Genomic DNA, 15,612 nt, shown 5'->3' on the forward strand with positions numbered 1-15,612 from the left:
CATGTGGTACATCAACAAACAGGGAGGAACGGGCTCCTACGTACTGTGTCAAGAAGCTGCACAGATATGGATGGAGGCCCTCTCCCATTCGATGTACCTCAGGGCCACCTACTTGCCGGGAGTGGACAATGTGTTGGCGGACAACCTAAGTCGCGCTTTCCATCCGCACGAGTGGTCCCTCAACCCCACAGTAGTGGACTCACTATTCCAATGTTGGGGTTATCCTCGCATAGACCTCTTTGCGTCACCTCAAAACCGCAAGGTAGAGAACTTTTGCTCTCTCACTCGCAGCTAACGCTCTCAACCAAGAGATGCGTTCTCCCTCTCATGGGTAACACGTCTCCTGTATACATTCCCTCCACTTCCACTTCTCTCGAAGACTCTCGTGAAGTTACATCAGGACAAGGGATGCATGATCCTGATAACACCTCACTGGCCTCGCCAAGTATGGTTTCCAATACTTCAGGAGCTCTCCATTCGCAGGCACATTCCCTTGGGAACGGACCCGCTTCTGATCACTCAGAACGACGGGTGCCTGCACCACCCCAATCTTAAAGCTTTGTCCCTGACAGACTGGATGTTGAAAGGTTGATTCTTCAGCCACTTAACCTTTTGGAGCCAGTTTCCCATGTCCTGATTGCTTCACGGAAGCCTTCCACGAGAAAGTCATACCTCTACAAATGGAACAGGTTTAAGTCATGGTGTTCTTCTCAATTCCCTCAATTCCTTGATCCCTTTACCTGCTCCACCACGAAGTTTCTAGATTATCTCTGGCACTTGTCAGAATCAGGTCTAAAAACTTCCTCCATCAGAATGCATGTCAGTGTGGTGGCTGCCTTCCATAAATGTGTTGGGGACGTTCCTATTTCGGTACAACCCCTCGTAACATGTTTTCTGAAAGGCTTGCTTCACCTCAAGACTCCACTGCATCCTCCGGCCCCTTCTTGGGACCTCAATCTGGTTTTGGGTCGGCTCATGAAACCACCATTCGAGCCTCTCCAGTCCTGTGATCTTCGCTATCTCACATGGAAAGTGATTTTTCTTTTGGCGATCACATCCGCTCGCAGAGTTAGTGAGTTACAGGCCCTAGTTACCTATCCGCCTTACACTAAACTTCTGCAGGACCGGGCAGTACTCCACACTCACCCTAAGTTCTTACCTAAGGTAGTATCGGTGTTTCACATTAATGAATTCATTATACTACCTATCTTCTTTCCCAGGCCCCACTCCAATCCAGGAGAACAGGCTCTGCATAACCTTGATTGTAAATGGGCTCTAGCATTCTATCTAGACTGTACAGCTGCCCACAGGAAAAGCACTCAATTGTTTGTCTCTTTCCATTCCATCAAATTGGGACAGCCTGTGGGTAAGCAGACTCTCTCCTCCTGGTTAGCGGACTGCATATGCTTTTGCTATCAGCAAGCAGGCATTCCGTCTCAAGACCATGTTAAAGCACACTCTGTCAGGGCCATGGTGACTTCAGTAGTACACCTACGCTCTGTGCCGCTTCCTGACATCTGCAGGGCTGCTACCTGGAGTTCTCTCCATTATTCAGCCCATTATTGTTTAGACAAGGCCGGAAAACAAGATTCCATCTTCGGCCAATCTGTCTTGCGCAACCTTTTTACAACTAGACGTACCAACACCCTTCCGCCTGCCCGTTAGACTGGGTAAATGTATCATCGGGTCACGCTAGAGAGATAACGTTCCTGGATGGAATAAATGATAGCTTTATGGAGCAATTGGTTCAGGAACCGACGCGAGAGGGAGCAATTTTAGATCTAATTCTCAGTGGAGCACAGGACTTGGTGAGAGAGGTAAAGGTGGTGGGGCCGCTTGGCAATAGTGATCATAATATGATCAAATTTGATTTAATGACTGGAAAAGGAACAGTGTGCAAATCCAAGGCTCTCGTGCTAAACTTTCAAAGGGAAACTTTGATAAAATGAGAAAAATTGTTAGAAAAAAACTGAAAGGAGCAGCTACAAAAGTAAAACATGTCCAAGAGGCGTGGTCATTGTTAAAAAATACCATTCTAGAAGCACAGTCCAGATGTATTCCACACATTAAGAAAGGTGGAAAGAAGGCAAAACGATTACCGGCATGGTTAAAAGGGGAGGTGAAAGAAGCTATTTTAGCCAAAAGATCTTCATTCAAAAATTGGAAGAAGGATCCAACAGAAGAAAATAGGATAAAGCATAAACATTGGCAAGTTAAATGTAAGACATTGATAAGACAGGCTAAGAGAGAATTGGAAAAGAAGTTGGCTGTAGAGGCAAAAACTCACAGTAAAAACTTTTTAAAATATATCCGAAGCAGAAAGCCTGTGAGGGTGTCAGTTGGACCGTTAGATGATCAAGGGGTTAAAGGGGCACTTAGAGAAGATAAGGCCATCGTGGAAAGATTAAATTATTTCTTTGCTTCGGTGTTTACTGAAGAGGATGTTGGGGAGGTACCCGTAATGGAGAAGGTTTTCATGGGTAATGATTCAGATGGACTGAATCAAATCACGGTAAACCTAGAAGATGTGGTAGGCCTGCTTGACAAACTGAAGAGTAGTAAATCACCTGGACCGGATGGTATACACCCCAGAATTCTGAAGGAACTAAAAACTGAAATTTCAGACCTATTAGTAAAAATTTGTAACTTATCATTAAAATCATCCATTGTACCTGAAGACTGGAGGATAGCAAATGTAACCCCAATATTTAAAAAGGGCTCCAGGGGTGATCCGGGAAACTACAGACTGGTTAGCCTGACTTCAGTGCCAGGAAAAATAGTGGAAAGTGTTCTAAACATCAAAATCACAGAACATATAGAAAGACATGGTTTAATGGAACAAAGTCAGCATGGCTTTACCCAGGGCAAGTCTTGCCTCACAAATCTGCTTCACTTTTTTGAAGGAGTTAATAAACATGTGGATAAAGGTGAACCGGTAGATATAGTATACTTGGATTTTCAGAAGGCGTTTGACAAAGTTCCTCATGAGAGGCTTCTAGGAAAAGTAAAAAGTCATGGGATAGGTGGCGATGTCCTTTCGTGGATTGCAAACTGGCTAAAAGACAGGAAACAGAGAGTAGGATTAAATGGGCAATTTTGTCAGTGGAAGGGAGTGGACAGTGGAGTGCCTCAGGGATCTGTATTGGAACCCTTACTTTTCAATATATTTATAAATGATCTGGAAAGAAATATGACGAGTGAGATAATCAAATTTGCAGATGACACAAAATTGTTCAGAGTAGTTAAATCACAAGCAGATTGTGATAAATTGCAGGAAGACCTTGTGAGACTGGAAAATTGGGCATCCAAATGGCAGATGAAATTTAATGTGGATAAGTGCAAGGTGATGCATATAGGGAAAAATAACCCATGCTATAATTACACAATGTTGGGTTCCATATTAGGTGCTACAACCCAAGAAAGAGATCTAGGTGTCATAGTGGATAACACATTGAAATCGTCGGTACAGTGTGCTGCGGCAGTCAAAAAAGCAAACAGAATGTTGGGAATTATTAGAAAAGGAATGGTGAATAAAACGGAAAATGTCATAATGCCTCTGTATCGCTCCATGGTGAGACTGCACCTTGAATACTGTGTACAATTCTGGTCGCCGCATCTCAAAAAAGATATAATTGCGATGGAGAAGGTACAGAGAAGGGCTACCAAAATGATAAGGGGAATGGAACAACTCCCCTATGAGGAAAGACTAAAGAGGTTAGGACTTTTCAGCTTGGAGAAGAGACAACTGAGGGGGGATATGATAGAGGTGTTTAAAATCATGAGAGGACTAGAACGGGTAGATGTGAATCGGTTATTTACTCTTTCGGATAGTAGAAAGACTAGGGGGCACTCCATGAAGTTAGCATGGGGCACATTTAAAACTAATCGGAGAAAGTTCTTTTTTACTCAACGCACAATTAAACTCTGGAATTTGTTGCCAGAGGATGTGGTTAGTGCAGTTAGTATAGCTGTGTTTAAAAAAGGATTGGATAAGTTCTTGGAGGAGAAGTCCATTACCTGCTATTAAGTTCACTTAGAGAATAGCCACTGCCATTAGCAATGGTTACATGGAATAGACTTAGTTTTTGGGTACTTGCCAGGTTCTTATGGCCTGGATTGGCCACTGTTGGAAACAGGATGCTGGGCTTGATGGATCCTTGGTCTGACCCAGTATGGCATTTTCCTATGTTCAGGATGCCCTGTACCAAATTCCACCCTAGTCCTTGTGCCTATTGCACATCTTGGGTACATTTGGTGCATTTCTCGGACATCCTCAGCTCGGTACTCACCCATATGTAAGGACTACCATCCTGCTTGTCCTATGAGAAAGCAATGTTGCTTACCTGTAACAGGTGTTCTCACAGGACATCAAGATGGTAGTCCTCACGAAACCCGCCCGCCACCCCGCGGTATTGGGTTCGTTTTCTTGTTTTATTTTGGCACTTCCTGTAGCTTTAAACAAGACTGAAGGGGGTCCCCTGCTGGCTGCAGGTTTAGTGCCATGCTGGGCATGCCCAGTAGGTGCCAGTCAAAGTTCTAGTTCCATGATTGGGCTCCATCCTATGATGTCACCCATATGTAGGACTTACATCCTGCTGTCCTGTGAGAACACCTGTTACAGGTAAGCAACATTTGCTTTATCATCAGCAGGTGGAAAGGACTCTGATTTACCTTCGCACCCAGATATCAAGTCTCATGAAAGGTCTGTGGCATTCCAAGCTTCCAGTGCCTTGGGACCTTAGTCTAGTCCTAGATTAGCTCATGAAACCTCCTTTTACATCTGTGAACTTGAAGTTTCTTACTTAGAAAATTTTGTTTCTTGTAGCTGTCATTTCTGCATGAAGAGTAAGTGAATTATAGGCTGTTTCATATTCATCATACTTGCAATTTTTTTCACAATAGAATGGCTTTACAAACTCAGCCCAAGTTTCTTTTGAAAGTGGAATCTGTATTTCACATTAACCAAGCCACTGTGCTACCTACATTCTTTCTAAGACCATATGCACACTAAGGAGAATGGGTTCTTCACTTTTTGGACTGTAAGAAAGTCCTGGCATATTACATAAAGAAGACAACTTTTCCATCAAGCTTCTCAACTGTTCATGACCTTGGATCCCAATAGATTGGGAAGAGAGGTTGCCAAATGAACTCTATTTAATTGGCTGGTGGACTGTATTGCACACAGTTATGTGCTAGCTAGCTTACAGTTTACACACTATCAAGGCTCATCAAGTGAGAGCCATGGCAACCTTCAGTGGCTCATCTCAGGGCCCCTTCCCAAGCAGCTGCTTGGCTGTCAGTACCCTCCTTCACGTTCCGCTATTGTCTGGACAGCATAAGAATTGCCATACTGGATCAGACTGATTGTCCACCAAGCCCAGTTTCTTTTTATTACAGTGGCCAATCCAGGTCACAAATACCTGGCATCCCTTGATCGTCAACAAGGGAGGATCCTTCTTCAAGGTGATCTGTGAGCAGGCAAATAAGAGAAAGAGAGTGTGTGATGCAGTACCCCTATTTTCCCCCTTAAACCTGTGCGGGACCAGGCTAGATGCCTGGTCCACCTTAACTTCCCTTGAGAGAGAGAGAGAGCTCTGTGGGCAGGGCCCAGCAGGGGAGCAATAAGAACTGGGACCCAAGTGGGGATAGTTAGACCAGGCCCAAGTCTCCAGGATGAAGGCAGCTCCTGCAGAATAATGCGGTCCAAACATTGAGCTATAATAAAGCTATGAATACTTAGGGAAGCAGTACTAAACTGAATGAGAGTACACTTTTTTTTAATCTAAGACAGCCTACTAATGTTTGTTTGCTGTGATTACCTAAATAAAGATAGAAATGCTTTCAACAGACTTGAGTCAGACTAAGTTTGTGCCTCCAGGCCTGAGGGATCACCACTCAATCCCACAGGATGTTATTGTAAATGTATTCCTTACTCAACAAGGATTTAAAAGAGAAGTCAGCAGACATTAAAGCTTTGGTGTTAGATTTAGGCATTGATTTCTCAGATTCTGAATGAGAATTATCTTTTTTGGAATATTAGCAAGTGTGATTTCATCCACTCTTATGGAAAACAGCTATAACCTCCTCGCACATTGGTACTTAACACCTGTCAGATTACATAAGATGTCCCCACAGATAGCAAATCTGTGTTGGAGAGTTTGTGAGGACAGAGGGACATTTATCCACATGTGGTGAGAGTGTCTGCCTTATTGGGCTTCAATGACTCAGTTAACTTTGACCCTGCAGAGTTTGTTACAATTGTGTCTCACAGCTTGATGTGAAATGGCATTGAACTGGAAGCAATCAGAACCCCGTGACTTGAGAGGGTCATACAAAGACTGAGCAAAGTATATTACTTGAATTGGTTAACTGCCATGGGGAAAGGAACATTTGGTACATTTGAGAAAGTTTGGCATTCCTTTAAAACTTGGAGCATAACACAGAACATGTTAGCAGTTTCTGGCATTGCTCAAGTTGTCTGGTCAATAACAGGCTCTGCGTGCCTCTGCTTATGTGGATGAATGCATGCAACCAGGGCTTTACAGACAGAGCATATTGTCTTTGCACTGTGCACCTTCCATTGTTTCAGGTGCCACTTGGTGGCCACAGACATGACAATGTAACCAGCTGAGGCCTTGAAGGCCTAAGAAACTAAAACCTTTTAAATACCTAGATCCCGATAATGGGCTAGCTTTAAAGACAGCTCCACTAAATGTTGGAATTTAAAGTCCAGAGTCAACTGGTAGAATTGGTGGAGCTGTCTGTGAAGCTAGCCTGTTATCTTTAATAACCAATCTTTTTTTTTACCTTTGTTAGGCAGTGCCATATGAGAGCTTGACAGTGTCAGCACATGAGCTGCTTTGCTAGTCTTTAGGTTAAAACCTTTTTTGGGGTAATGTATGCAGCTTTTACCAAATGTTGTAATCTAATATTTTGAAGCTTGCCAAATACAGCAACGTCTGCTATCATTTGGAATATGTTTTGTGAATTGTGTGTCTATGTGCACTAGGGATGCACATTTGTTTGTGAAGAAATAGGAAATATAGACGTTACTTCCTATTTCGTCGCAGTTCGGGAGGTCGACGAAACGATAGGAAAACCCACAAAATTTCGTGTGGTTTTCATATTGTTTTTTGGGGGGGTGAGAAAGGGCACATTAAAAAAACAAAACAAAACACCCCACCCCAACCCTTCAAATTTGATTAATTGCAACCCCCCACCCTTCCGACTCCCCAAGACTTACTGAAAGTCCCTGGTGGTCCAGCAGGGGCCTGGGAGCGATCTCCCCCTCTCGGGCCATCGGCTGCCACTAATCAAAATGGCACTGATGGCCCTTTGCCCTTACCATGTGACAGGGGCTATTGGTGCCATTGATCGGCCCCTGTCACATGGTAGGAGCAAGGAATGACCAGTGCCAATTTTTAAGATGGCGCCGGCCGCCCATTGCTCCTACCATGTGACAAGAGGCTGGCCAATGGCACCGATAGCCCCTGTCACATGGTAAGGGCAAAGGGCCACTGGCAGCATTTTGTATATAAAAATGCAATTTGTATATAAAAATGCAATTTGCGAAGCCAGCCCACTTGGAGAGAAATCCTGCCCCAAACTCCTCCCCCTTTTGCAGAAAAGGATCATTTGATCTACCTATTCTGTCCATTTGTACCTGCCTGTCTTATTTGATCTGTGGTCTTTTCCCTCCCTTCACCACTAAGGTCCCTTTGAGTATATTCCATGTCTGCTTGAATTCTGCTGTTTTGGCTCCTACAGTCTCTGCTGCAAGTGAAGAAATATTTTCTTGCATTCCTTTTGAGGTTCTTGCCCTTCAGCTTCATATCATGACTCTGAAGGGAGAAAAGCTCAAAAGGAATATAAGAAAATATTAAATAGTATGTTAATATTATGAGTAAAGTATTTCTTTGAGTATAACATCTACCCTGTGAATTGAATTTCCAGGATGCTTGCTGACAAAATAGCTCAGTTTGACAAAATGCACAGTTTGCAAGAATCACTGAAGAAGGACTGGATGAAGAACATAGAACTGAAACGGCAGAGGGACTGTGAAGAAAGGCAATTCCTAAAGTAAGAGCTGGTCTTATGCCTACAAAATAAAGGCTGGATTTTCTAATGCCGCAAGGCATAGTGAATTCGGCGGTAATGGGGGGCAGTCCTGCGATAGCCGGCAGCGACCTCTGCGGTGCGATCGCTGCCAGCGTCGCTCCAAATAACTACACCATAAAAGGTGTAGTTATTCAGCGCGAAACTGGCAGCAAAAAAGAAGTGTACACCTTTCGCTGTCGGCGAAGTCTTTGCGGCGTCAGTCCCGGTGCCGCTCCGACTCCTCTTCCAGGGCTGACGCCGCCCCGATCTTGGTATTGCATGCGATCCGCATAAAAAATGACCCCCTAAGAGCAGAAGAGTGGTACTGCAGGAGTTTGGAAAACCAGTCCCTTATTTCCTTAAAAGATTCCTGGCTTCAGAATAAAACTGATCTTCAGGTCCCAATTTGTCTAAGAGCAAACTCTTAAATTAGCAGAGTGCCACTAACCAAGAAAATCTGACATTAAACCAAAACTTCCTCTTTTTTGTAGTTAATTGTAAAAAGTACTATTCTAACAGAAAGATCTCTGAAAACAGTTTGCTCTCCGTATCCTAAACAGGCAACTTGTTATATACTTTACATTTTCATTACCCACATACACAGCCAATCAATACATTAACAACCCATTTCCTTGCATCATATTCTCATGATATCATCACTTCATAGAGCCAGTCAGACAGGAGATTTATTCTTTCATATAAAAATATACTGATAGTACGTCCTTTTTCTCCATCTTAGATCTTATCCTCTATTTTAGATCCAAAGACAGGCTGCCCTTTTACCCTCCATCTTAGATGGAGCATCATGTGATTTTTTTCACATTTTCAACAGAAAAACATGTTTATTTCTTATAAAAAATGGGAAACAGAGTTTCATATATAATACTCCAGGTGCAGGCTTAAAATAATTCTTGTTTTCAGACAGTTATAACAATCTTTCATTTCTTAATCAGACCATAAGCATATACAAAAACAAATTGGTTAGCTCAGCTATCTGTTCCACAGCAATGCTCTTAGCAAAACTGGCCTAATAATGAAGACTCTTAAGACACTAAGAGGGTCTTTTCTGATGTAATTCTGCAGTACCAGTGCCATGTGCTTGGCAATTAAGTGTTCTGTGACATACTGTAAAGGATGATATTTCATATATCTATATGGAAGTGCTTACCACTAATGTTCTTAGGCAAAATCTGCATCTTGGACTCACATTTACCTATCTATACTTAATAAAAATATGTATGTAGTTGATAATGTTTAGGTTTACACAGTTTGTAGTAAATCAGACCTTAGCTCACTAGTTTAGATCCAGCTGAGTTTAGTAAAGATTTAGAAAGATGACCTATGTGAACGCGCCGAGCCGTGCAGCCTGCCTGCGTTCCCTCCAAGGCTGCTCCGAAATCGAAAACCGGAATCGCCTCGGAGGGAACTTTCCTTCCACCCCCACCCCCCCACACCTTCCCTCCCTTCCCCTACCTAACCCACCCCCCCAGCCCTATCTAAACACCCCCCCCCCAGGAAATCCCCGAGATTTACGCGCGTCCCGGGACTTTGTGCGTGCCGGCAGCCTATGCAAGATAGGCTCGGCACACGCGGGGGGGGGGGGTGTTTGGAGTAGGTTTTCGGGGGTTACACACGTAACCCTTTGAAAATCTACCCCAGTATGTGTATATTTGTGCATGTGTGGCTGGTGGCAGGGGATAAATGTCATCTCAAATAATCACCAATATACTTCTGCTTAGCCTATTAAGGGGTAGATTTTCAAAAAATGCACGCGCAACCCGGCGAGCACACATGGACACACAATTTTATAACAAGGGGGATGGTCGAAATCATCAACTTTCGTGCGGCGACACATCGGGGCCTTCCCCAGTTCCCTACCTCCCTTCCCCTATCCTACCCTCCCCCCATGTTTTTTAACTCATGTTTTGCTCCTGCAAAGAAGTAGGAGCAAGTTGTGTGCGCTGGCTCCCTGCTGGTGCGCGATCCCCCTGGCACAGCGGCAAATGGCCTGGCCCGTTTGAAAACACTGGGCAACAAATTTTCACAAAAGTCATGTTACGGAAATGAAATTAGTCAATTCTTATAAATTTCCATGTGCTAAACATGAATGTGTCTGTGAAAATGCAAAATTGGCTCTAGTTGTTTTGTAATATGCAATATTATAATTACATCTTGAATTGTATGCCAATACTAGGAGGCCTACGGTTAATACCGTTTGAAAAATGAAGTCATAGACTACGTCTTAGATTTCTTTGCTTGTCTCTTGTACACCTGTTCGGGAGCATCTCTGCGGAGTGTCCAGCAGTAGTCAGCCAGCATGAATATTTCAAATGCTCACCCTTTCTGACTGGGCTTCATATAGTACACTCTGACGTCAGCTTACTCAGCAGCAGCATGGCAGTAGAACTGCATTGCATCAGAAAATGATGTAATAAACTCGGGATGATGTGTGCATGATGGTATTATGCAATATGATGCAATATTACATCATTCTAGGCTTATTTACAGTCCCCTACTGGATAAATTTACATGACTAAACATAGAAAGTGGACTATATTAAATATATTCAAAACGAGAGCCAATAAAAACTTTTCATGGTCATATTCGTGTTCAACACATCAAGATACTACAGAGTAGGACCTTTTTAGGTCAGTAACACTTTCATCGTTGCCCAGTGAAATTGGCCCGGCGCATGTAAACCCCGGGAATTACGTGTGCCGGGGTTTTAAAATCCGGCCTTAAGGGAAGAATACTTTTATTTTATAACCCAGATTGCATATTAGTTTTATAAATTCTACTAAAGCAGAACAATCCCAATCTTAAATCATATCTACTTTTTAATATTAAAATACCAATTGAGCAGTATTAGTATCATTTATCATGCCAATTTTGAAAGTGGTTTATATGTGTATATTGGCTGTCTGAATATGGTTCTCCCTTATTGCAGCTAAAAGTCCACGCAATGTCTCACAACATACGCAATTTTAGCTGCACTGAGAGGAGGTGTTCCTGGGAGCAGTTTAAGTCAGGAGAGGAAAAATACGAGCACAAATTTGTTTTCATTAGGACCCCATACATCTTAACCACGTTCAACAATTGGGAAAATTCCATTTCCAAAATGTTTAGAAATAATGTTGCTGCTTTCTTTCTAAATTAACTTCTAAATCTTATGACACAGGTGTTTTTGTTTATCCTGAGATTAAGCTGCAGTGTAATGAGATGAACAGAATTGACTTTTGTAAACTTGTACTTGGAAACTGATTGTTGAACCTTTTCAGAAGAAATCACATGGTTATTTACAGGCATGGTGTGACCAGGTGTGCAAACCATGCGATTGTGCATGGCAGCACACCCAGGGGGGGGTACGTCGGGAGCAAGGAGAGGCCCATGCTGCTGCCGATGGACCCAATCCCACAGGCAGTGGAAGAATCAGAAAGCCTGTGTGGCCACCAGTGGCTCCATTCCACTGGCGTTGGAAGAAGCCCATCCTGCAGCTTCTCAAGTGCAGGTCTCATGGTAATTCAACACTTGGGGTGCATCACGAGATGAGAATACAGGAAGTGCTAGCACCGCAAGTGTTGAATTTCCATGGTGCCAGCATGCAGGAGGAGGTGCAAAATGATTGCTCTCCCCAGTGAAGAAGCTTCAGGCTGGTGGCATTAGCAACGGAGAAGGAATGACACGTGGATCCTGCCTACCTGGTCTGCATGTGTGTGCGTGAGAATGGGAGCCTGCCTGGAATGGGTGTGTGTGAGAATGGGAGCCTGCCTGGCATTTGAGAGGATGTGAATGGGAGCTTGTCTGGGATGTGTGTGTGAGAAAGAATGGGAGTTGCCTAGGTTTTGAGAGAGAGAGAGAGAGAGAGAGAGAGAGAGAAAATGGGAGCTGCCTGGGTTATGTGTGTGTGTATGAGAGAGTGAGAATGGGGGCATCAGGTGGATCTCAACCTGCCAGCAGCTGAAATGACAATGAGGACCTGGCACTGCTGGTAGATTCCAACCAAAGAAGAGCTGGAAATGCTTGTGGGTTTGTCTGAGAGGGAGCGTATGTGTGTATGAGCTTGTGTTTGCGTGTGTAAATATAAGAGGAGAAAGTTTATACATCCCACTTCCATTAATCCATGACAATCTCAGGGTGACTGGAAATCAAATGTTCCCAGGTATGGAGAGAATGAATTCTTAAAATCATTTAATTGTATTTTTCAGGTGTTATTTGATGTGTCTGCTGTTTTGAAATATTTTATTGGTGTTTGGGACATTTAAAAAAATTGTATGTGAGTTTTTAATTATTTGATCGTTTATTTGCCATCTGTTTTGGGATTATTATTAGCATGTCTTTACTATTATGATTATGTATTTATTTTATTTCTTGATTTTATTGTTTGATGTTTGAGGAATTGTGATGGTATGGTTTTTATTGTTCCACTGCATAGAGAGTCTGACTTCTTGTAGTTTCCAGTCCAGGTTTTGTCATGTTTATATTTCTACTTTATGGTTACTCTATTCTATATTTGTTGAGGGTCTATTTCTGTTCTGCATGTGTGAATGAGGTGAGGTATTTTCCCATTAGGAAGTATATTAGAGTTTTAGGGCGTTTGGAGGGTCAAGCTCACCTACAACACATGTTACAATAGGCCTAATACCATATGGGATCACAGCAGCGCATATAAATATAATGTGATTGATATTTTCACCTCAGAATATGGTACTTTGATATTTTTCATGTAAAATGTTCTTATAAATGCATAACTCTTAACTGTGTGTGTGGGGCTGGCCAAGGAGGGAGGTTGAGGGGGCATTGTGGAAGGCTATAAGGTTCGCCTAGGGCACCTAATACCCAAGAGGTCAGATGGATTCAGTTAGTTATCAAAGTTTGTATCACTGAAGGACTCAGGACAATGAATGAACTGGAGGTGGAGGGGGGGGGGAGAGGGTAGCATAGTAATTTTTTGCACAGGGCAGCAAAAAAAGCTAGAACCAGCCCTGGTTATCTAAGAGCTTTCTGCCAATCTCTTCTAAATATTTAGTCAAAAGGGATTTCCTAGAACTATAGCCAAGCAATTTAGCATTTGCTAAAGACACAATTTTTTTTTCTTATTTAAAAAGATAATACTTTTGTGTTTCCCCCTCTCCCCCCTCAGGCCACTACCAATATCCTCCTCTTTTTCTCTTCTAGGAAACAATAAACATTGTCTTTTCTGTTCTTCCCCTCCCACCTGTGATGCGATCCCATGGTTTGATGCCAGTCTCTCTCTTCTGGAAGCACACCTAATGGGTTCCACATCCCTCTTTGTAACCCCAGATAATTTTAGTCCGGGGCAAGTCTCAAGTGTTCTCTCTCCACCTGGTCTCCACTGTCAGCCCCTTATCCGTGGAACCACCAGAAGCCCAAGGCTTAACACAGTCTTACCACCCGGTTATCTCACCGGGTAGCACATTTATAAGTCTTTTAGTCTTGGTCCACAACTTCAGCAAATCAAAACAGACAAGGGGAGAACAAAATCCCAAAGGAAAATAAATGTCAGCAAACCTTGCTCTTTTCTGTAGAGGGTCGAGATTCCTGGTCCGGCCAGTCTTCACTGTGTCACGAGCTCCCTCCACGGGGAGGCCCCGTGGCCCTCCCCTCCTGAGGGAGAGTGAAGTAGCTCTCCCGAGGTTCCCTTTTTAATAGGGATGGACCCAAAAAACAACAAGGTAGGTGATCCAGTAGAACCGTAGGACAACAACAAGAAGGGATGCCACAAAGAGCCTTTTTCAATTCTTTATTGGTGGAGACGTGGTGGTGCCCATGGGCAGTTTTTTTTAATAGGCCCTAGGCCCCTCCCCTGAACTATTCTGATTGGCCCAGTCGTCCTGCCTGCCCCTTTCGCACAGCTGGAACTGCTTTCTGGCTTTCTTGGTGGAAGAAACAAAAGGGTTGTTCTCTTCATCCTCCTTCTTGAGTTTTTCCCCCATTGGGTCTCTGGTTCTCAGTGTGGAGACATACACTTTTGTTGAGGAACCTCGTGGTCCTCCATCGAGGTTCCAGCCCTCTCTGGGGGAAATGCATAAAAACGCTTTATATGCAATGGCCTCATCTATTCTCCACCTGTTTAACCTGATTCTTCTATAGCCTGCCATAGATTTCAGTTCTGTCCTTTCAAATGTCCCCCCCACTCTGGCCCTTTCTATTGCAGCCAGAGTTCCCAGGTTTTGTGATCTCAGTAGTTGTATTTTCCTTATTTGATAACACAGCCTTAAGCTGAAAGCCCCAGTAATCTTTGGCATTCCTTCTCGTATGTCCCATCTCTACCCTGGGGTTTTCCTAATCTCTCTCTTATGGGCCACTGTTCTATGCCCCATCAGTGGTATTGACAGTTCTTGCAAATCTATCTTTAATGTGAAACAGCCTCAGCTATTTCCCCAACCTTCTCCTCCATCTTTGTCAACTCTACCCCTATTTCCTGGAGGTTTCTCATAAGCTGCACTATTTTCTCTCTGCATTCAACCTGTGAATCTTCTCCCTGATGTGCATACACTATTTCTTCCACCTTTTCAGATCCCATCTGAACTTGCATGCAGCTGCCAGTAGGGAAATCTGTATGTTGTGCACCTTCTACCAATTCCTCAACCTGCCCAACATATCCGATTGACATCCCTTGCTCCTCTAATGGGGTCTCTAATTCTTGGGCTGAGGGTTGGTGTCCCTTTGCCTTTTCTATTTCTAAATTCTGCTGAAGAATTTTAATTTGGGCCTGTAAACTCTGTCCTAATTGCCCGACCTTCTCTTTTTGCCTCAATGCCTCTTCTTTTTCCCACACTAGCCTATGTATCTTTTCTTCCCTCTTGGCTAGTTGAAGGTTACTGTCCCCAATTTGGGTTTCCATTACTTCCTGTTTTCCCATAAATTTGGAATTTTGATCCCCCAAAGATAAAATCTTCGCTTCCAATTCCTGTATGTAGCCTGCCTGCACCTCTTCTTTCTGGCATAATTCTAGGTTTACCTGCTTTCTTTTTGTTCTGCCGCCTCTCAGAGAGTCTTATGCATAGCTACAAGGCCTGAGTTCTTGGTGGGCTTTTCCTTGCTCCTGTAGGTCGCTTACCCTCGTTGCCTCAGCCTCACATCTGACCCTGTGAGCTTCCTCTGACTCCCTATGGAGGCGCTCCACCTCTTCCTGGGTTGCTGTATGAAGGTTAAGAAAATCTGTGATTATCAGATTCAAAGTGTGCCTCTGCTTCCCACTTTACCAATTGCAGGGCTTCCTCCAGTTCCAGTTCTGCTTTTACTTTCTGCTGGACTACTTTGGCTAACTGTTGGACTAGGGTCTTCTCCTCTTCCACGGAGCTATCCCCTATCCTATCTGGACACTTTACCTTACATTTCCATTTAATATTCTTAATATCGAGGCCTCCCCATATTCTGAGAGCTCCTTCTGCCCTCTCTACCTTCCCTTGGCCTACCGCCTCTTGTTCACAGTCATTAAAATTGGAATAGGGTTTGCTACAAGTATTCCCCTCTTCTGGTTCCCTGGTAGTC

General features: G+C 43.5%; 1 protein-coding gene across 2 annotated transcripts in view; it reads left to right on the forward strand.

The window, feature by feature from the left end:
- CCDC81 (coiled-coil domain containing 81) overlaps positions 1-15,612 on the forward strand; it is a 377,879-nt gene that overhangs the window by 342,121 nt on the left and 20,146 nt on the right. For both annotated transcript variants that reach the window (XM_029602264.1, XM_029602265.1), the window contains one exon: positions 7,954-8,079. In XM_029602264.1, the coding sequence (XP_029458124.1) occupies positions 7,954-8,079 (126 nt within the window). The remainder of the gene's footprint in view (positions 1-7,953; positions 8,080-15,612) is intronic.

Source organism: Rhinatrema bivittatum, chromosome 5, assembly GCF_901001135.1.
Source record: "Rhinatrema bivittatum chromosome 5, aRhiBiv1.1, whole genome shotgun sequence".
Taxonomy (NCBI): domain Eukaryota; kingdom Metazoa; phylum Chordata; class Amphibia; order Gymnophiona; family Rhinatrematidae; genus Rhinatrema; species Rhinatrema bivittatum.